The sequence below is a fragment of the Mastomys coucha genome, unplaced genomic scaffold, assembly GCF_008632895.1.
Source record: "Mastomys coucha isolate ucsf_1 unplaced genomic scaffold, UCSF_Mcou_1 pScaffold6, whole genome shotgun sequence".
Classification (NCBI taxonomy): domain Eukaryota; kingdom Metazoa; phylum Chordata; class Mammalia; order Rodentia; family Muridae; genus Mastomys; species Mastomys coucha.
This window is the reverse complement of record NW_022196912.1, coordinates 99,864,777-99,888,105: the sequence shown is the minus strand read 5'-3', so window position 1 is coordinate 99,888,105 and position 23,329 is coordinate 99,864,777. Positions and strand designations below refer to the sequence as shown.

The window sequence follows — 23,329 nt, the reverse complement described above, 5'->3', positions numbered from 1 at the left end:
ATGACTCCCACAACCGCACAAGCTTTGGGGTCCACTCAAATGTCAAACAACCTCCTAAGCGGTACCAGATGCTTGTCATCTTGGCCCCAAGGATCCCAGGAATGGCCACCCACTCCAGCCTCTGCTCCCCCCTCCCACTCACCCCGTGGTTCATTTCTGTTCCTCTTGCCTGGGCCCAGGGAGGCAGAGCCAGCCTTGCCTGTCCTGACCGCAGAGGTCTGACCCAAGAAGTCCTCTCTAGTATATTCCTTCTTGGGAGTTGCCTTTGTCTGGTTGTTGGGGTCTACAGGTGGAAAGCTTGGGTTGGGAACCTTCTGATGCTGCTGGCTCTCACCAGACACCTGAGGGCAACATCTGGGCAGGTGGAGTGAGTGTCCCACCAAGACCAAAAGCTGAGGTCTCATGAAGGTGTCAGGGCCGGGTGCTTCCACCCATAAACTCCATGCCATTGGCCTTCCCAAGCGAGAAGGGTGCTTGTCAGGCAGAGGTAGCTTCATTATGTGCCCTCTTCCTGTTAGCTGTCACCGTGGAAACTTTTCTCGATCAGTGACCTAAGAGCCCTGTTTCTGCAGTCTCCTGCTTAGCCCTCAGTCTGATTACATATGGGCCTGCCCCAGTCTACTCCTCCTTGTCTGAATTCATAGGAAAGTGACACACACACATATCCCCCCTAAGACTAGGTTGATATGTAACTTCTCTGCAGTTGTCAGCATCTGCAGGCAAGGAACATGCTGTGTGGGTTTTGGTGAGAAGCATTGTAGACTTGGGGGTTTGGCTTAGAGTTCAGCCAACTCAGCGTTTTTTGTTTTGTTTTTGGTGTTCTGGGTGGACCCCAAGGCCTCCAGGCTCTCTCTCTCTCACTGAGGTACCCACTAGCCTGCCAACCTAGATTTTTTTTTTTTTTTTGGAATCAGGCTCTGGTACGCGATGGTTATGTGGCTTTGGCAAATGACTGAACCTCTATGAACTTGCTTACCCACCTTGTCCCTGTTACTTTCTGTGTGTATGTGTATCTACATGTCTATGTGCATGAGTATCTGTGTGTTTTTGTGTGTGTGTGTCTCTCTCTGTGTGTGCCTGTGTGTGTTTTACTGTTTGAGACGAGGTCTCAATATCTAGCCTAGGCTGGCCTAGAACCCCCGTCTGCATACCCCATGCTCTCCTCTGTATTGACTTCTCTGAACTGGCTACTACATACCTTTTCTCACCACAGTCACTCGGCGAGGCAGGCATTATCTCTGTTGTGCAGATGGCGAGACAGAGGTTTCCCAGAGGTATACAGGGGATGTTACTTTGTCAGCCTTGGCCTTCATCACACCATAGTCCTCATTCCTGGAGCAGGTGGCCTCCCTGTGGAATGGGGACAGTCTTCCCAGCCTCCAAGTATTTCCCCAAGCTCTGCTCATGGGGCTCTATGGCTTGTACCAGCTTCGAGCATCCTTGTGTTAACTTTGCCCCGGTGACTCCACAGGAGAAATGTCTGCGGGGGACAGTGCTGCCCAGGATGGACAACATCAAACAGCACCAACCATTGCATCAAACGTGAGTGCCCCTCCCCTCCCCGCTTGCTCCTGAGCTAGACCGGGGTGAGCACTCCAGGACATGGAACAGACATGGCTCCCTTGGCCTCCACCTCCAAGAGCAGAGGGGAAGGGAGATTTAAAGATGCCTCCAAAAAGAAACTACTTCTCTAAGGAGATTCCTGTTCATCTTTTAAACATTTTGCATTTCCATTTTCTGGCCCACTGTGTTGGTGCCCATGTTTTTGGTCTGCAGAAAAAGTCTCTGGGGACATCATCCTTAATGTGGGCTGTGGGAATCCACCTCGGCCCTGCCCCCTGGCTCGCTCACAGTCCTGACATAACAGGCAGGCATAGGACTGGGATGATCTGGTAAGGCTCCGAGTCTGTGCCTGGAAGAGCCTTCTCTCAGATACTCTAAAGCCTGCCAAGTTGTCTTAAATGTGGGGAAAGAAAGGCAGGTTCTCTTAGCTGTGTCGGGACCGAGGATGGAGGCAGGAAGAATCATGGGCTTGAGGCTTATCCTTTACTTAAGGGTGGGAGAGCCACGACCCATACCACCATTAATGTCAGAGGCAATCCCTATAGAGAACCCGCTTTATGCAGAGTGTGCGGTATCTTCCCATGTGGTGGATGAAGAAACCGAGTCAGGTGACAGCAGAAGTCAGACAACATGACTCAAGGATGCTTCTGACGCTTGCTACCAGGGTCTCGGATCCTGTTTTCTGAGCATCACACTGGGGTTAGCAGTGTGCTTCCTGGAGATGCTACCAGCGAAGAGCTGGGTGTTATGGTTGCTCGACCCCTTGCCTGCTCATCACAAGTATTATCACAGCCAAGCTTCTCCTGGCGGATTTGCTTATCCTCCACCTTTGAGAGCTTAAGGCTTTGGCTGGGAGCTATGGCCAAGGATGGAGTGCTGCACACACTGGGGCATGTCCCTGGCTCATTACCTCTCAACAATAGCTGAGGCTGGCATTTCCTACAGGCAGTGTAAGGTATGGGCATCACAGGGAACCCCTGGGATCAGCCTCCTCTTGGTTCTACATCAACTCCCTAGGACCTCTGCCCCATTGCCCACCCTACTCCTGGCCCCATAGCTGCCATTGCCTCTACCTGGCCCTAGCCTGACTGTAAGGCCTTGGTCTTGTCACTTCTTCCATCAAGGATACACACAGGCTCTTTACATGTGAGAGCTTCACAGGTAAACACACTGCAGTGTGACATGTGTGGCATTCCCAACATGCTGGATGCCCTTCTTGCCTTCCCAGTATGTCCTGAGATGTAGATATGATTGGGTTGTGATAGAAATGGGATAAAAATACGAAAGCCCTGGAACTTTGCCTCAGGCAGCATGGCCCCAGACCCCTCTGCTATCTGTACATAGAGCTCTAAGGACCTCCAGACAAAAACCCCAGCAGCTCTCTTGACTACATGTCGTTTTCAGGCCACACGGAGGAGTGGGACCATCAGGGTGCAGGTCCTCTGTGTCTTAATCAGGGTTTCTATTCCTGCACAAACATCATGACCAAGAAGCAAGTTGGGGAGGAAAGGGTTTATTGAGCTTACACTTCCACTTTGCTGTTGATCACCAGAGGAAGTCAGGACTGGAACTCAGGCAGGTCAGGAAGCAGGAGCTGATGCAGAGGCCATGGAGTGATGTTCCTTACAGGTTTGCATCCCCTGGCTTGCTCAGCCTGCTCTCTTATAGAACCCAAGACTTCCGGTCCAGGGATGGCACCACCCACAAGGAGTTCTACTGTTGGCCGCCTGCACCAACATTAAAGAAAGGGTTCTTCTGGAAATTGGAGTTAGAAATAGATAGGAAGAGATAGAAGGAGATACGAGAGAGTGGCCACAGAAATACCTACCCACGTGGAAGGGTAAAAATTAGACAGCAGACCTTACTGTTCAGCCATCTTGAATTTAATGCAACCCCTTTGTTCCCCCAACAAGTAAAATATCTCGGGCATAAACCACTCCCCCCAAAATACGTTCGTGTGATAGTCCAATCAGCAACTTCCTTGTTACTCTGTGGGGGTGGAGCTTTCGAATGTAACTAGAACCTGGTTAGAGGTGTGGCGAATAGCAGGAGATGGGCAGAGAGGTGTGGCTATCAGAGGCAGGTCTCAAACTAGGAGGGTTACACTCTACCCCCTTGATCACTAATTGAGAAAATGCCCCACAGCTGGATTTCATGGAGGTACTTCCCCAACTGAAGCTCCCTTCTCTGTGCTAACTCCAGCCTGTGTCAAGTTGACACACAAAACCAGCCAGTACATTCTGTAACTAGAGCTCAGATTGAGAAGGGACCTGTGTCCTCATTCTTTCTTTACTTTTCTTTTTTCTTCCCAGGTATAGTAATTAAAAAATATAGTTACAACTAAGTTGTCTTCTTCTCCTCCTTCTCTTCCTCCTCCTCCTTCTTTTCTTCCTCTTCTTCCTCCTCCTCTTCATTATTATTATTATTGTTGTTGTTGTTGTTGCTATTAATGTGCTGGATCTTACACATAAGGCTGTGTAGACAGATACTCTATAATGGAACCACATCCCCAACCTTCATTCATATTTTCAAAGGTGATAAAATGACCTTTGGAGAGGTGGTGACTTGCTCAGGGTCCCTCATTTGGTCTTAGAGGACACTCTGAGACCAAATCAGCTCCAAGCTACTCCCTTGGGCAGAGAAAGCAGGGAAGTGGGAGACCTAGTAGCTTTATGCAAGGCAGGGACTATGGACTATGCCATGATGCTGCCATTTTTAAAAGCACCATAGATGGCTGTAGTTGTGGCTGAACACCCCCAAGAAGAGTTCAGGATCTACCCTACCAGAACGGACTCAGGGATGGATGCCCCCACAAATCTGCAGGGAATGCTATTGTAGACAAGGTTCTGATGAGTAGGTCTGAAGCAGGCCTGAGAATATGGTTCCCACAAGTTCCCTGGGGCTGCGGATCCTGCAGGGCCGAGGACCACACTTTGAGACACAGCACTCTGAGGACTCTGGGGGTGTTTGTAGTTCGAGGTTGGGGCAGAAGATTAGTATGTTCCAGGCAGCTCAGCCTTTGGAGAGAGCCTTTGGTTGGCAGAATGCTGCGGAGGCTAACTGGGACAGGGCAGCCTCACAGGGGGTAGGCATGAAACCCAGATGCCTGAGGGGGTCTAGGCCTGGCCATACTCAGCCCTCCAGGCCTGCAGGCGGCTCCTAACTCACACATGATTTGCCAGTATTCTTCTTTGCCAAACTGTAGTTTCAGCACTGGAAACTTGAGATTGGGTGAGTACAGACCGGCTCTGATGGAGCACGCATGCATCCTCTGTCTCAGAGGGCACTGCTTAGGGATGTGTAGGTAGCCACACCCCCATTATTTCTCTGTCTAGCCTGATTATGTGTCACTACTCCCTAAAACCTGCCCCCTTACCCTTGGACCAGGCTGTAGGCTGGCAGCTTTTTGGAGAACTGGCCTTCGTGGCTTGAAGTGGCTTGAATAGCCCACTAAAGAGTTGCCTGGTGATTAGTTGGTCCCTGTGCTGTTTGCTTGTTGCTATTTGGTGGCTAATGAGCCTAATGAGAACCACGTGAGCACTGGGGTGTTGGTCCTGGATAACTGGGCCCATGGCTGTGTAGAATGTGGTGCTCTTGGCTCCATACCCTGACAGCTGGCTCTCTGCTTCCCCAGTGGCTTTTCATTGCCCTCTCCCAGCTACACAATTACCCTCCGGGATGGGGGAGATACCATGCCAGAGAATGCTCAGGAATTGTCCTAGCAACATCATACACATGGAGTGCCTTCCAGGCAGGTGGGAGATGAGAACAGATGCAGAGTATATGACACACTCCCATTTTAGTCTTGGCCCCCAAACTACACGGAGACTTAGTCCATCTTCTGGCTCCCTATATAAGAGGACGGGACGCAATACATTGCCCATGTGCAGAAATGCTGGTCCTGGCTCTGTTGCCCCCGATTCGTGGTCTTTCTCTACTCTCATGGAAGCAATTCTAAGCCTTAACACACTTCCATCTCCCTGGCTAGCCTGCTCCCTCCTCCTAAAGTCACTGGAACTTAGGGAACTGCTGTGTCTCTGGCTGCCACATTGCTGTATCCCCAGTTCCTCCCTCTACCTTGGAGGGGTCTGGAACTGGGCCATGGTTTCCTCCCTTGGTCTTGGTATCTGACTTTTTTCTGTGGCTTTGCCAGCTCTTCTGCATGATTCATGTGTTTATGTATTTGTGGAGGCAGATGACTGGGGGGGGAGGGGCAATAGGACGTGAGATGGCTAGCCCGTTCATAGCTGCTGATTTGGGGAGATCAGTCTTCTCACGCCGGCTCACTTCTATCTCCACACAACTGGGGAAGGGGCTTTGGACCCCCACTAGCCTTCTGATCTTATTTTGACCTGAAGAGACAGAGTCTGGGTCCACTCTGGGGAGGACAGAAACAATCCCCTTCAATGGCTGAGGAGGGGGCCGTCTCTAAATCCCAACTCTTGCAGTAAGTTCAAGTTTAAGAGTAAGATTCTAAAGCCAGGCAGTGGTGGTGTATGCCTTTAATCCCAGCACTTAAGAGGCAGAGACAGGCAGATTTCTGAGTTCGAGGCAAGCCTGGTCTACAGAGTGAGTTCCAGGACAGCCAGGGCTACACAGAGAAACCCTGTCTCGAAAAACCAAAAAAAAAAAAAAAAAAAAAAAAAAAAGAAAGAAAGAGAGAGAGAGAGAGAGAGAGAGAGAGAGAGAGAGAGAGAGAGAGAGTACGATTCTGGCACAGATTTAAGGAGATGGGATTTGAGCCCCAGTTTTGCATCTTTGGGCATTTAACTAGCTCCCTTTTTGTTAGGCCTCAGCCACACAGTGTATGACAATTTATATAGGCTTGTCTTTGGGAATAATAAGAATATAATCTATAACTCTTGAAGTATACCAGGTGCTATCATAAGTCCTTTGTATTACTGATTTTAAAAAAACCTTTTATAAAATTATTTTATTTATTTTTATTTTGTGGTCATTGGTGTTTTGCCTGCCTGTATATCTGTATGAGAGTGTCAAATCCCCTGGAACTGGAGTTACAGATAGTTGTAAGCTGCCATGTAGGTGCTGGGAATCGAATCCGGGTCCTCTGGAAGAGCAGTCAAGTGCTCATAACTGCTGAGACAAATCTCCAGACCTACATTACTGATTTTAATACCATAACACTTGAGGCTAGATTTTATCTTTTACCCACTTTGCAGGTGAACTTGTATAGTTGTATAGTCAGGGGATGGGGATTCAGCAGCCTGTGTATGAGTCCAGTCTCCAGCAACCAAGGGCCAGGACACAGTTCAGACAGCCTTGCGCATGGTTAGGCATTTATGGTTTTTTAGAGCACAGTCACCCAGAGCCTATGCTAGAGACCCTCTTGGTAGGTGTGTGGCTTAGCTGTTCAAGCTCTGGGGTCCTCTTCTGTGTACTGTGACTAACAATAATTGCTTCCTTCCAGAGTTATAAGGAACACTTGAGGTAATTTAGGTTAAAAATTTCATTCATGGTCTTCTGTGTTCTATAGGCTCTTTGCTAAGAGCCCTGATTTTTTACTTTGATTTCTAAGGGCAGGACTTCTGTGTCATTCCTGGCTAAGCTGAAAAATCCCTGCCTGTTGTCCAGCTCCTACTATCCCTCCCAAAAGCGCTCCCTGTTACTCAGGGGATTGGTGATAGAGTCCAGGGCGAGCATTTGCTCCTGACTCCTTGCTCCAGAGCCTCTGCATTATATGGTTGGCACTGGAATAATATTCCTTCTGGTTCTTATCTCAGTCCTACAAGGGACCCTGTTTCTCTTCTGGGCTCCACTTGACTTCCCTGATGGTGCCTGCCTGTGTCCACCCCTGTCATACCTGTAGAAGGCTCTCAAATAGGAAGGCTCCAACTTTAGACCCAGAATCTCCCTACGTAAAACCCTTGTTCCAACCACTTAATAGCATGTTAGGCAAGTTTATGACTAACGCAAACTTCAATGCCCCCATATGCCAGGGATGGGAATAGTACCCATAATAGTAAGAAGAAGAGGTGATACAGAGAAAGCCGGATGTAGGCACTGTCTTGTAAACACTGGCACTAACCCATGTTTACAGACACCCCAGCCAGACTTCTCCCTTGACCTTCCGGCTCTTGAGTTGGCTGCCTCCTCAACATCTGTTGTGACTGTCTCCCTGACTGTTCATATCTGCGGCCATCTCCTCTGGATGTCTGTAGATGTCGACTGGCTGCTCTCTCTCTAACCCATAAATGCATCAGTTTACCTTTGGCTACGAAGTCCCAAAACCAGTGTCCCTTCTAGCCTGGGCTCTTGACACTCAGCTTGATTCGCAGAATTTTCCTGGCTGCTGGGAATGTGCTCCCTCTGGTTTACAGCGAATGCCACTCTCCGGCTCTCCTTCCAATCACTGCCTTGTGTGCCTGGCCTCTGTCATCGTTCCAGTCTCTGCATCATGTCCCCCTCCTCAGAGGAGCGGCCTCCGATCATTCTGTTGATAACCGTCCCTCATCAGTCTCTCTTTTTTCCGGATCTTGGTCCCTTAACTGCTACCTCCAGATCTTCACATCCTGACTTCTGTTCTTCTGTTCCTTCCTCTATGTGTTTTCTCATACCCTTGTGATTAATTTGAAAGTCTCATAAAGGAATGGACACAGCCTATCTTCTTTACCATTCTACCAGGCAGTAAGTATTGGATGTACAAACCATGTTCTAGATAAGGACACGGTGGGCCAGCAGTAAGAGCTCCTGCATCCACGTGGCTAGGATTCAGTGATGGGAAGATATCACTTTCCTCCATGCACTGCCATGGCCTGGAGGTACCGAGAGCAGCTGGTACCTGTCCATCATTGAATGGTCTTATGGCTGCTTTCCAGGAAGCGGCTCATCACAGGCTCTGCTCTGATGGTGCTTATTCTGGTCATTATACATCTCTCCTCCCTAGAGGCCCTGCTGAGACTGAAATCTCCAAAGCCCTGGTTTCTCTCAACCAAGGCAAGGTTGGGGGATGAATATACCCTGCGGTCTCCTTCTGTGTGCTTGCCGTGGCTGGTGGGAATTGGGGTAGCTTTCTACCCCAGTCCCTGGCCCTGGCCCTCAGTCTCCAAGTGGCCCAGCATCTCAGCGTTTGTTAAAGCAATTAACAGGGCGGTCCAGGCCTAGAGGCTGGGGCCAAAGTCTGACTCACACCTTCCCTTCCTCCTCTCCGGCCGCCAAACGGTAGAGGCCCACTTGGCCTGCCAGACAGCGTCTGCGGGGTGTGTGCAAGGGGCCAAAAATGGCATCTTTCTCTCATTAGAGGCTTTTATGTGAATACAACTGCTATTTTGGAGCCTAGTGCTTGGCGGGCCTCTGAGCCCCAGTGCTGTTTGCAGCAGTTCAGAGAGCAGCGGCCTAGACCAGCTGTGGTGTGAGCAGAGACAAGACTCTGGAGCCTGCAGCCCTGACTTCTCTATAGCCTGGGGGCTCAGACCCAAGGTTCTGACAGTTAATGTCCTCCTCATGGGGCTTAGGTGGGAAGGATGAGCCACAGAAGGTTCTGAGTGTGTGTGAGCCAGAGATTCTTAGGGTCTCTGCCTTTAGACCCAAGGTGTTGCCCCCAACCCTATAAACACATTCTAAAGGTGAGGTTCCCATGGAGGGCCTGGGGTAAGTGCTATAAAATGGTTGGAGCGAGCAGATCTGTGAGAACAAATTTAGTAGCACAGGGGACAGCTGGTTAGAGTCCCCAGAAGCAGAATCCAGGAAAAGCTGAGAGCTTGGCTATGGCGGAGCTTTACCCTAAAGCCAGTGCCTCACCTCACAGGTTATAGAGAGAAAAGGAAGGGATCTCTGGGATTCAAAAGAAAGAAATGATGAAAAGAACATTTATCTGGGGAGATGGGGGTGCGGAGAGGGGGCTGTCTGCTGTTGTACATGCTCCTGCACATTAGTGTAAGCCTGGCTGATGGGAACGGGGCGTGGCTAAGAAATTCAAACCCCTACCCACTGCTGGCTCTAAGCTTCGAGTGTTGTCTACTAGACTGTTCAGTATGATGGAAATGTGCTATGTTTTGCCGTCCAATATGGTCACCACAAGCCACATGTGACTAGTAAACACTTGAGATGTGGCTAATGAGAATGAGGAGCTGAGTTTTAAATTTTATTACATCTCAATCCAACCCATTTGCACTTTAAGAACCGCATACAGCTTGCAGCTGTATTACTGTATTACTGAATACAGCTACAGTACTGAATTATGTTGAACATGCGGTTTTAGAGAACACAGAAAGTGTCCTCTGGCAGGATCTGTATGTAGAGAGGGGAACCAGCAGCCTGCTGGCTGAGCAAGAGTGAAGGTGAAGTGAAGTGTCTCAGAGAGGTGAGAAGTACCCAGGGTCTCACAGAGGTGGCTGAACTGCCTCAAATCATATCCATCTGACCCTCAACTTCCTGACATTTCTACTGACGAGGAGCCGATCACCGGGGACCTGAGGAGGGTAGCATCTGTTTATACTGTGAGAGCTGTTTCTAAGAACCTTTCCTCAGGCCTGCCCGTTCTGAGTTTGGTCTCCTTCCAAAAGTAGGTGTTTTGTGTACAAAGTCAGAGTATGTCTTTGTCCAACTTTTGGAGCAGAATGGAGATACCAGGGGCACAGCCAAAAAGGTAGGGTGTCCAGGAACGATGTTTCCATCCATTTCCTGCTTTCAAAGCAATTTCAGGCCGCTTTGTTTCTTTCCTTCTTTTTTGGCAACCTGCTAACTCTGTAGAGAGCTGAACTCTCCACGTACCTAATGTTGAGTGAAGAAGAGAGGGCCCGGGGAAGGTGGAAAAGACCGGGTTCCAGAAGAGTCCAAATTATGACTGGCTGGAGAATGCACGGCCTCTGGCTACACAAGTGCTGCCCTCCAAGGAGGAGAGGCTTGCTGTGCTCCTTCTAGTGAATCAACCTCCAGAGGGCGGAGGCAGCACTGTGCTGGTAACTCTCTACCAGTAATTAACCAAAGAACCGCTAGAGTCTTAGAACCTACATGGGTTAGTTTCGCCAAAGCAAATTGTATTCTCTCTGCAACAAGCAAAACTGGATGTTTGAGGTAGGTATAAAAGTCCACAACTGGGGCTGGGGAGATGGCTCAGCGGTTAAGAGCACTGACTGCTCTTCTAGAGGTCCTGAGTTCAACTCCCAGCAACCACATGGTGGCTCACAACCATCTGTAATGGGATCCAATGCCCTCTTCTGGGGTGTCTGAAAATAGCTATAGTGTACTCATATAAATGAACATATTTTTTAAAAAGTCCACAACCAGACAGTGGTGGCACACACCTTTAATCCCAGCACTTGGGAGGCAGAGGCAGAAGGATCTCTGTGAGTTCAAGGCCAGCCTAATCTACAGAGTGAGTTCCAGGACAGCCAGGACTACACAGTGAAACTCTGTCTGGAAATACAAAAATAAAACAAAACAACAATAACAACAACAAAAAGTCCACCAAGGTTGGGGTGTCTCTCTTCAGCAGTCACAGCCCTGCCTGGAGCTGTTCTCCTTAGCATTTTACTTTTTGCTACTTGTAAAAACAACCCCTACCATAAGCCAGGGATTTTGAGCTGGCCTTTTGTTTTTGATACATTTTGAAATATGTGCTCATTTATTGTCCACCAGTCTCCTTTAAACACAGTCATTGCTCCCACCTCTCACAGTGTCACTAGATTTGGTACAATATCAAAAAGGCTTGCAAGATGGCTCCGTATGAAAGGCACTTGCCACACAAGCCTGATGACCTGGGTTTGATCTCCAGAACCTAAGTAAAGACAGAAGAGAACTGACTCTGCAAAGCTGTCCATTGACTTCCATACTTACACCCCCACCATACTCTATACATGCACACTGAACATAAATAAAAATAGAAATGAAAGAGCTGGCGTATAATGACCAGATTTTCATTTTTTCCAAATGGAGGGAATTAGGGGAATTAAAAAAGAACTGCCATATGGTACCGCCTTTAACTATAGACACCATTTTAGGGGCTGGGGCAATGACTTGAGGATAGAGTGCTAGCTATGTTACATGAGGATCAGAGCTTAGTCCCCAGCACCAACATATATGCAGGATGTTTCTGACAACCTGCATGCAACCCCCTGCATCAGACACGTGGGCTAGCTGGAACACATTGGCGAGTTAGCCTAGCCATTTGGTGAACTCTAAGTTTTAGTGGTGAGAAACTCTGTTTCGTTCTAAGGTGGAATGTGATCAAGGATTGTCAACCTCTGGCCTCCACGTGCACATACCAGAACAGGTGCACCCACCCACATGTGAACATATGTATGCATGCCAAAAGAAAATTTAAAAGAGCATTTAATGCGCACAACACAACCAGTAAAAACTGTCAGAACTTTCCTATTCTTAGATAGCAATTGAAGCCACCATTGTGGATCATTTAGGGGTGCCTTTGTAGGAGAGAAAAGAGGAGCTCATGATCCAGTCTCATAATACATGTGATTGGCTCAGAACAAGCCAGACATTGCAGTATATTACATGCCGAGACATATGGAAACCATACAAGACAGGCTAATGAGAGCTGGTCCAAAGCTCAGACCCTCCCAACATGGAAGATCTGCCTCAGCCAGCTGGGAAAGGTTATGTTCCCAGGAAGGTGTTTATCTATCAACACAGCTGATTGCTCTGAAAGTCTTATGACCTTCATCTATGATGATATAATAGACAGAGGAAAGGATATATCCAGTTTCCCTCCTGATTGCCCACTCCCCATGAGCTGTTCATTGGACCAATCAAACACCTCCAGGAGAATGGAATTCCTGGTTGGGAAACACCCTTCCAGCAGGGTCAGGATTCCCACCAGGTGGGGCTTCCTCTAGAGCCTGCTCACTTAGCTCTATATCCTCAGTGTTGTCAAGACAGCCTTGACGAAGAAAGCAGAACCAGAACAGAGTAGTGGAAAGAGGCACAGGGGCTTAGCTTGCAGGGCTGGGACGTATCAGATATTCAGAGAGTGAAAGATGTTATTGTTCACATCAAGGGAGGTCAGTCATCCTTGGGACTCAGAAGAGGAGGGGTAGCTAAGCATCAAAAGCCACCTTTGAGGTAGGGGTCAGAGGTTGAGCTGCAAGACCCTCCTCTTATGCATATCAGGCTTTGTGTCTCTGCTGGCTGGGAGAGGTGGCTCCACATGACTCCTCCATTCCTAAATGAAAACCAGGCTTAAGATGCACCCAGGGCATATCTGCCTTCCTTAGTGTTTGCCTGCTGAGCTGGTCCTAGCAGATAGTGGCTGAGATGGTGGTGAAGGTGCTCGGCAGGTTCTCATGTGGTAGCCAGTTATATTTGGGCAGATGGATGATGGCTAGGCATTGGCCAAAATCTGTGGTGGCAGTTTATACTTGGGGAAGGGTTTCACTTATAGTTCCCTGGAATTATCTGCTTACACGGGGATGGGGGACCTGACAGAAAGGGATACTGAGGCACCAAAGAAGATGCCTGTACCTTAGGGTCTAGCTCATGTTCAGAATCCTTCAGTTGTTTCACTGGTCATCCCTGTGGTGGTTTGAATACATTTGACCCTCATAGATTCATTTCTTTGAATCATAAGATTCAAAGAATCTCAGCCATAAGGAGTGGCACTATTGGAAGTGTGGCCTTATGGAGGGAGGTTTGGTCTTGTTGGAGGAAGTGCATCACTGCATAGGCAGGCTTTGAGGTCTCCTGGTACTCAGGCTCCACCCAGTGAGGAAGAGCACCTCCTCCTGGCTGACTGCAGAAGACAGTCTCCTCCTTGTTGTTTGTGGATCAAGATGTAGAACTCTCAGCTCCTTCTCCAGCACCATGTCTGCCCACACACCACCATGCTTCCTGCCATGATGATAATAGATTAAACTTGTGAAACTATAAGCCAGTGACAATTAAATGTTTGCCTTTATAAGAGTTACCTTGGTCACGATGTCTCTTCATAGCAACAAAACCCAAACTAAGACACTCTCCTTACTACCCACTGATTGGGCAGCCTGGCCCCTAAATACCCTTGCTGGGCATGATTTCCAATCATCTTATCCTCTAAATGGCTGGTCAGCATCACTTACTTCAGGAAACTTGCCCTAACTATCACTCTATCCTGCCTGAGTAATAGGCTTTGGCCAACATCACGCTTATTCTGGCTCTGTGTGTCCTTTCTGCATAAGTGTACGAGAGACATTTTCTATCACATCTCAGACCTTGTGAGTGCTCTAAGAATACTTATCAAAGCAGGTGCACAAGCTGGCTGGCACACATCTTCCCTCATAATTTGAATGTTACCATGTGACTTTAGAAGGGCAAACAGGCCTGGAACCTCTATCACCCACTAGGGCCAACCTGGGTCAACCTGGAATGTGCAGTATCCCCAGGCCTGGGTTTCCAATGGCTCCTTTGGTGCATAGTTTGAAGCCAACATATTCTATTGCCTTATCATTAGCTCCAAGACTGGGCTCAGAAGTGGTAGGAAAAAGAGCTGTGCAAGTCATGCTGGGAGTAAAGCGTAAGGATGGACTATTTAGGCAAGGATTTGAGTGCTGTTATATAGCTAGGTGACCTTATGCCAGTCTCTTAAGCTCCCTGACTTTCAGAGGCATTGTGGGTAAAATAGGAATGATAAGCATACCTGCTACAAAGGACTATAGGAAGGATTAAATGAACTTGTGCATATATCAGCACCCACTGTGGAGTAGCTGAAGAGAGATAATGACAGTGCTTTGTATGCTAGGAGTGAAACTGATGCACTCCTAAGGGCTGACTGTACAAGCGGGGACAGAGAGGCCCAACATGAAAACCCATCCACTCACTGAGCTCAGTCAGCGGTCTGTTCAAAGAGGAGGCAGCAACCACTGAAAGATGGGTCACCAGGGCAGGGGAGGTGACTCTGAGGGAAGAGTGGCACTTAGGCAAGCGGCCAGGCTAGGAAGCCAGGAAGCAAGTTCAGCCAGAGAGGAGTGACTTAGAGTGTTGTTATCGAGGTCAGAGCTGGGAAGTCTTTAGTTGCTAGTTTGTGCTTGTCTTCTAAGGACACTGAGGATTCCCAAGAGGGAAAGGCATGCGCTAGAGCTTTGGAGAGTGTATTAGCCAGAGTTCGTTAGAGCAGCAGTTATTAACCTGTGGGTTGAGACTCCTTTGGGGGATTTGCATATTAGCTATCCTGCATATCAGATATTTACATTATGATGCTTAACAGTAGCAAATTACAGTTATGAAGCAGTAACAAAATAACTTTATGGTCAGGGGTCACAACACACAAGGAACTGTATTAAAGGTTTGCAGATTCGGAAGGTTGAGAACCACTGCTCTAGAGGAACAGAGTGAATATGTATTGAACGGATTTATTAAATCAGCTTGCAGGATACTGTCTAGGTACTCCAACAATAGCTGTCTTCACACTGGAGAGAGTGACGGCCCAGAAGCTGCTCAGTCTGTGAGACAGGGTGCCTCAGTGGTCCCCATCTGGCAGTGAAGGTCTAGGAGATTCCTGGGGAACCACTGGTCTTCAGTCCATGCTGGGTTCTGATGTCAATGGAAGCAGCCGCAGAGTTCAGGAGCTCAAGACACAAACCGCATAGATGACCCCTGCCAGCATGACAGGACAACAGGAAGGCAAGCAGGCAAAACCCAAAACATACACCTCCCGCACAACCCCTGTCCCACCTCCTCTGGAGGTGCCACCACTGTCACCAGATGATCCACCCACTTGGAGGGTCTTCCCATTTCAAAGAACTCAACCAAGAAAATGCCTTAAGAGCTCCCAGGATCATATCTCCCTCTAACTCTGGGAGGGGACTTACCTAGCTGGCAGCGTTGGAGAGCCAGTCAAGCTGACAACCAAGATTAACCATGGCAGAGTCCCATCTAAACCGGCGGGTGGTTAGAATGTGGAATTTTTCCTCTGAAAGATTTCCCATGAACCCCTCCTGGCAGGCATGTGGTCTGAGTAGGGGCATCTGATGGTTTCAAAATCACTTAGAACGACTGGGCCTCTCTGTTTCTTCCATAACCTTGAATGGCCTTGGTTACTCTCTTCATCCGCACTAGCCTATGGCCTCCATGGGCTCGTTGATCTTTCCGCCAGCATGCTTCCTTCCTTCTAGCCTCCAGGAGTCTGTGCTTGCCTCTGGAAGTCCACTCAGATCTTTCTAGTCCACGCCCTCCAGACGACTCCTCCCTCTGCAGTGAAGTGTTGCACATCTGAATGCCCTGGAGCACCGGGTCTCCCTCCTGGCCGCCTAATACTGAGTTCTGTTGTTCTCTTGCTTCCTGTTAGTCTCCCTCACATGTGCAAACTGCACATGAGAGATGATATAGTCTTAGTGGTGGGGCCTTTGGAAGGGCTCAACAGCTACTTACTGAGGGAATGAGATGCAGGTGGGTGAAGCCTGGCTTTAGAATACCCAGAATGACCTAGACCATGGTCAGCCCTGCCATCCACGGAGGTCCAGGGAGGAAGAGGCCTAGCCTTACATCCCAGTGTGGGCCTCTGTGGAGATTCTGGGTGGCTGCAGATTCCTGGGTGTGTTTCTGGATTTCATAAGGTAGTAAAGGGCAGTGAAGAGAGGAGCCGTGGGAAGACTGGTGGCTGCTCATGGTGAAGGCTTGTGGCAGCGGTTCTCAACCTTCCTAATGCTGTGGCGGCCCTCAACACCAGTTCCTCATGTTGCGCTGACCACAACCATAAATCATCCTGTTGCTACTTCATAACTGTAATTTTGATACTGTTATGAATCATAATGAAAACATTTACATTTTCCAATGGTCTTAGGCGACCTCTGTGAAAGGGTCGTTCAGTCCCCAAAGGGGTTGAGACCCATAGGCTGAGAACCCACTTAGAGGAAGGAAGTGGGTTTCTGCCTCCACTGTCTCCAAGACAGATTAGGACCTGCTGAGCAGATTCATCCCAATGCCCACACCAGAATTCTATCTTGCTGAGCCTGGGATTAGAAGCAGGGGTTGTCAGAAGATACAGACAGAGGTGGGTATGTTATCTTGAGAGGTCCTTAGATTCTTCCAGTCTCCTCAGTACACCCTCAGGATCCACCAGAAAATAGGTCTAGGCTGTACAGCTCATAAGTGACACAAACTTCTGGCTCTTAGGCTACCTTTCCCATAAAGACATTATTCATTCATTCAGTCAGTCAATCACTCAATGTTTATTGATAATCTACTCAGTAACAATCTTTTTTTTTTTTTTTTTTTTTTTTTTTTTTTTTTTTGAGACAGGGTTTCTCTGTGTATCCCTGGCTGTCCTGGAACTCACTCTGTAGACCAGGCTGGCCTCAAACTCAGAAATACACCTGCCTCTGCCTCCCAAGTGCTAGGATTAAAGGCGTGCACCACCACTGCCCAGCTAGTAACAATCTTTATTTTGAAGTTCTGAAGCTACCAGAGGACAGGAAATAAAATATCTGTAATGGTGTTTCTGTAATCCAGTAGGACATCTAAGCCTAAATAGGAACCAAGTGGTTCTTTCCTTTCTGGTGTGTCCTTCTGGTGGTGTTGAGCCCACGCCACAACTCTTGTTCACAACTCAAACATACACTCATCTCGGAGACCTGTGGGTATCAGGGAGAAGAATGGTCATAAAAGCCCCCTGGGGCTAGGTGGTGGGCTTCCCATGTCCGTGAGGGTGTGGGTGAGGTCCTCTCCCTGGGGCGGAAGGCCCAAGGGTGTAGTTGGTGGGTGACTCATGGTCTCACAGGACTTGGCCCTACTGTCATTGCTCTCTCCCTGTTTCCTCAGCGGTGTGTCAGCCTCCCTGTCAGAACCGGGGCTCCTGCAGCAGGCCCCAGCTCTGCATCTGCCGGTCTGGCTTCCGTGGGACGCGCTGTGAGGAGGTCATCCCTGAGGAGGAATTTGACCCTCAGAATGCCAGGCCTGTGCCCAGACGGTCAGTGGAGGGAGCACCCAGCCCTCACAGGAGCAGCGAGGCCAGAGGAAGTCTAGTGGCCAGAATGCAGCCGCTGGCACCACCACCACCACCACCTCCATCTCGGTGAGTCTCCTCCTGGGGGTGAGGAGGGGGCTGTGGGGCAGGTGCTCATCAGGAAGGAGGTAACAAGGCTAACACCTGTGTCACGGGTCTGTGAGGACTGCAGCACTGAGCGCAAATACCAGTTCTCCACAAACTCCACTTTGTCCTTATCTGTGTCATAGCTCCTCCAACTCCTCTCACTCTCCTTTCTCCCCAGTGTTCTCTGTGGTGTTGACATGGTTCTTCACACACACACACACACACATACACACAGGCACACACACACACAGACATACAGACACATAGGCATACACAGACACACACACATACACATACACAGACACATAGGCACACACACACAGACACACACACACAGACACACACACACAGACACACACACAGACACACACACAGGCACACACACACACACAGACACACACACATACAGACACATAGGCATACACAGACACAGACACACACACACAGACATACACAGACACACACACAGACACATAGGAGCACGCACACAGACACACACAGACATATACACACAGACATAGACACACAGGCACAGACACACACATACAGGCGCACACACAGACATACACACAGACACAAATACATGCACACACACAGAGACACATGCAAGCATGCAAACATGAGACAGAGAGAGAGAGAGCCTATTCTGTCCACTCACCACCAAGCTTCTCTTCTTAGAGGGAGGAGGAGGTGCCTGTGGAAAAGTGAATAGTATAAAATGAGCGAGGGGCGGGGCAGGCAGCAATCTAGCCTTTTTTCTAGCTTAGGATGGGGAGGCTGAACTTGGTAATCTAGCCCCTTTCTAGGAGGCTGTTTGCTCTGAGCTTTTTAGGTTGGTTTTTCCATTCGCATCCACTTAGGGAGTTCTTTCTGAGATGTTGCAACCGACTTTGTCTTGCTGAACCAAGGGGAAAACCGATTTGCCCTCTCCTAGCCAAGAGAATTCTGGGGAGAGGAAGCTGATGCTGAGGTCAGGCCCTTAGCAGGGAAGGTTGAGAGACCTGCTGAGTAGCAGGAAGAGGAGGAGATAGCCAGCAAGTCTGAAGTCACGAGCAGCAGGCAGGCTACTCTAAGGTAGCAAGGTTCCGGGGTCTTGAGCACCCAGACATGTGCTTTCAAGGGCAGCCGGAAATGGAGAGAACAGAGAGATGAGCTCAGCTTGAGGCTTAGGGAACTCCAATAGGCATCTACAGCCAAGGCTTTCCGAGGTTAGGGCTGAACCAAGGGTCTGAATGGACAATACAGAAGGCTTGGGATTAGCTATGAGCTGGTGGGCGGGGCCTGGCCTTTGCACTGATTGCTGTGAGTGGCAAGCAGAGAGGCCCGTGTGAAGGCTTATGCAAGGTGCCAGCTTGAGGACCCCGTGCCCTTCTGTAGAGCTTTTTCACTCTTCCTCCAGATAGGCCATTCCTTGAACCAGTAGCACTCTGAGGGTAAAGGCATAAGCACATTGTCCCTAACATCTAACCCCGTGCCTGACTATAGGTGCTCCATGAATGTGTGAATGAATGACTGCAAGGTGAGTCTTAAGTTGTGTATGTTTTATATCCTAGGGATATTGTCCGTGGTGCAGGAGCTATCAGAGGCCATGATCCTGGGTGAGGCCCCAGTGGGGCCTCTGGACTCTCACAGGCTCTCAGGCCAGAGGCTACTGTAATGTCCTTAATGCACTTCAGTGTCTAGGCCAGTCCCATCACGGTCGGCCCTGAGGCCTCCATGCATGAAATCTGGGAGAGAATAAGCACCCCACTGTCGGCCGCTGTCCACCCAGCTGTGTTTTGCTTTGAGAAGCCAAATCCTGCATGCCTGGTAGTACTAAACATTTCCTGTGAGCCCGGCCAGGTTTCCCAAGCAGTTGCTGGCCTCTGTCCTGATAGTGGTTTGGACAGGCCATGCCTGACCAGACAAAGCAGTGACATGACAGAAAGGACATTCTAGGACAGGAAAGGAGGGGGAGATGTCTGGGGAGAAGGCACTACAGAAACTATGAGGGCCAAAGCTCTTTCAGAAGAGCGCCAGACAGAGGCTAGGATGCTTGTACCAGAGGAAGATGGGAGGAGGGGTGTGGAAAGTCCCAGCAGCAGGCAGGATGGTCATGGAGACTAATGTGCTTGATGTCACTGTCTGCAAGACCTGGAGAACCTCTGTCAGGTTCAAGCTTCTGCTCTAAAACTGGGCAGAAGTCCTGCTCACCTACAAAGCCACTGAACAAGGGCTTCGGGAGTCAAGGCTGGTTACAGGAGACCAGTGGGCTGTGGGGAACTGCTTTAGACAAGGATCTAAGCTTGAAGCTGATATCTGGGAACTTGTCAGCGCACAGTGTTCGACCTACAGTCTGGAGGGATCATCTCTTCTGTCATCCCAGGTGATATTAGCTCAGGCTGCTGGTCTGTTCTGAACCACTGCTTAGCACGTGGACTTCGGACTCACTGGGCTTTGGCTATTGTTTTAAATACAGATGCTTTACACTCAGCATCTGTGTGACATTAGCACATATCCTAATCTCCCTGAGCCAGCAGCCTCCATCTGATGGGATTACCAGAAGGATGAAACGAGATCAGCGAAGTAGGGTACTTGGTGTGGCGTGGTATCTGATTCTAGCGGTTAGTATGTTAGCCATCAGTGGGCAGGTTCTTTTTGCCATGAGGACTTGGGTAGAGGACAGAAAAGTGTGTGTGTGTGTGTGTGTGTGTGTGTGTGTGTGTGTGTGTAAGAGAGAGAGGCAGAGAGAGAGAGAGAGAGAGAGAGAGAGAGAGGAGAGAATAGGGGGTGAGACTCATATAGACTTGTTCTAAAACAAAATGAGGGCTCAGATTCAGCAGCCCAAAGGGGTGCAACTAACAGATCCACTAGGGGTGGCTTGAGCTGACTTGGGGGCATGGTACTTACAATGGGATCATTGTTACCACCCACGCAGGAGAAGCCATATCAGTGAAAAGGTTTTGTTTTCCCAGGTATAACTACCTCCTGCTCTGAAGAACCTCTCTCTCTCAAATCTCAGCTGAGAACTTTCCTTACCTCCATGCCCCCTTTCTGGTTGTTTGCTGGGGGGGCAGTTCTGGAACTGTAGAAAGGCCACCTAAGGTTTATAGGGAGTCCTTTGCCCTCTCCCCCGCCGTACTACCCTAGCATATCTCTGGCCAACAGAGATGCCTAGAGTGACCAGGCCGAGTTGTACAGCCTGTGGCCTAATGCAACAGATGTGTGATTCTAGATTTGGTTTCTCTTCCCAGGAGAGGTGAGAAGGGAGGGCTCGGTCTCCCATTTTAAAGCGTACAAAGCATGCTGCTTCAAGATAGTTTTCTTCAGGGAGATGTCCCCAAAAGGGGTAAGGACTGGGCCTTTGTAGAGTTAGCATCTACCCAGCTAAGATATCTGAGACTTACAGAGTCTAAGCAGCTCTGGGCAGGGCAGAGCTGGCCTTGGGATGCACTTGTGTAAATTATAAAAAGATTGGGCTTGTCAGATGGTGCACACCTTTAATCCCAGCACTTGGGAGGCAGAGGCAGGTTGATCTCGGTGAGTTCCAGGCCAGCTTGGTCTATGTAGTGAGTTCCAGATCATCCAGAATGACAGCAAAACCCAGATGTATACCAGAGCATGCAATCTAGCTTTGAGCCTAGGGCTAGGGGTTCAGGGAGCAGTTTTGAGGAAGGTAGAGGCCAGTGAGTCTTCCTTCTTCTGCGTGGGAGAGCCAGTGAATCTCCTCCTTTTGTTATGCGTGGCCCAAGGCAGACAAGTCTGGGTTGCTGAGGCAAGCCTCAGGTCACTCAGGAGAGCAGGGGTCCTCTAGAATCCCACTGTTCCTTTCAGGAAAGCAGCCAGTCAGATTTTACTTCCCATAATTCCCTCTTCCTTCCCCCACCTGTAAGTTCGAATGAGGATATCTGGTCCAAAGAGACCCCCCAAATTGCTGATGGAATCTGGGTATCTCTTTTCTAAAGACTTCTCAGAGCTGAGGATTATCAGGCCCCCAGCTTTGGGTTTAGTACAGAACTATATAAAGTTCTCCATCACTATGACAAAACACCTGAGGTGGTTAATGTATAAGAAGAAATGGTTTATTTTTGACTCGTTGTTTTGAAAGTTCTAGTCCAAGTTTCAGCAAATCCATTGCTTCAGATTTCTGGTTGCCAAGCCAGCGAGAGTGGGTGGAGAAGCGAGATGCTAGCTTCCTGGCTAAGAAACAAGAGATGAAGAAGAAGATACCATGGTTCCAAATCCCCTTTGAGGCTATAGTCCCTCCTACCAGTGACCGAAGGACCTCTCACTAGCTACCCCCTCACCTTCCACTAGCCATTCCCCCTTTCCTATAAAATCTTTACCAACTCCAAATTGCAACACCCTGGGAATCAAGCCTCTAACCCACAGGCTGTAGGGAAACAGTTCAGATGCAAACTACAGGGACTCTTCCTGGCCCAGCCCCAGCCCCAGCCCTTTACAAATGCTGAGTTGAGCTATTGGCCTCCTACTTGTCCACAACCTGCAGCTCAGTGGTGAGGGCTACAGATCACCACCCGCCAGCAGCAGCAGCACCACCAAGACTCTCTGCACTCCCACCGTGACCCTCCTTGTAACCCCTGCATGGAAGTCTGCAGCTTAATGAGAGTTAGGAAGTAGATGTTGTACAAATGTCTTTGGTTAATTATTCTGTTGGAGTATAAGTGGGGACAAAGGAGGCAACTCCTAAGAGCAAAGGGTGAGGAGGATCCCCAGAGCTCCTTGCACCTTACTAGAGGGTCTACATTACTGCCTATCATAGTGGATGTTCGGGCTAAGGCTGGGAGGACCAGGGCTGTCTTCGGGTGATGTTATTGCAATCTAACTGTGATGTGGCGGTTACCAGGAGGTTGGCATTATGTCTCCGGCGTGGCATTAGGATAAGGTTGAACCATAGGGTTGTGGCAAAGCAGGATTGAGACTGTGGGTCTTTGAATGCAGAATGGCTGTTGTCTTAACCTACTCTCTGATGGAGTCCTAACAAGGAAGCTGGGTGCTTTATGGGTTCCATCTAACCCTGTCCTGGGCACAAGAAGGCTCAGGAGTTGTGAGTGAGGCACCTAAGTCAGGCAGAGCATGGTTTCATAGGATTCTGTTCACCGGCTGTGGGATGTGTTAGGCATTTTTTTTTTCACTTCCCAGAGGCTCAATGTAATATACGGCTTCCACTAATGCTTGACCGCAAAGGGCTATGAGTTGAAAGATGACAGAGCCAGGAGAAAGTGCTGAGCCACAGGGTTCCGGGTGCAGTACTCTACAGCAAAGAGTGTTTCTTGTTTGGATCTGAGTTCTAGTGGGAAAGCTCTGTGGGGACAGTTTAATAAAAACTCTGTTTATAAGGTGTGGGCAGGGGAGGGGGAAATGAGAGCGGAGAAACTTAGTAATAACATCCCTCCTTTTAAGGGACAAGAAGCAGTTGCTAGGATCCACAGTAGTATAGCTGCAGGAGCAGGCTTCCCCCAGGAGCTAGCCTATAGCGCTTCTCTGTGAGGCTGTGAGAAGGGACTTCCACTCATGGGGCCCCCTGCTCTCTGATCTCTTCCTGGAATTCCCCATTGGGTAATATCCAGGGTGAAGAAGCCTCCAGGGCCTTGTGTGATCTGAGAGAAATATCTAGGGCCACCCAGGCAGGTAGATAAGCCTCCAGCTCACAGAACAGCCTGTGTCCTGTGAGCAAGCTGGCTACAGTGAGGAAACTGAGGGTAACCCTCACTAAGGAAAAACACACTTGCAATTGGTGGACTGAAGTCCTCCAGGATTTTCATTTGGATTGATGAGGTTAAGGAGCAA

At 49.1% G+C, this 23,329-nt stretch overlaps 1 protein-coding gene across 1 annotated transcript in view; it reads left to right on the top strand.

Annotated features, from left to right (window-relative positions):
- Ltbp2 (latent transforming growth factor beta binding protein 2) overlaps positions 1-23,329 on the top strand; it is a 94,223-nt gene that overhangs the window by 5,525 nt on the left and 65,369 nt on the right. The window contains exons 2-3 of the mRNA XM_031356737.1: positions 1,472-1,542; positions 17,269-17,521. Of these exons, the coding sequence (XP_031212597.1) occupies positions 1,472-1,542; positions 17,269-17,521 (324 nt within the window). The remainder of the gene's footprint in view (positions 1-1,471; positions 1,543-17,268; positions 17,522-23,329) is intronic.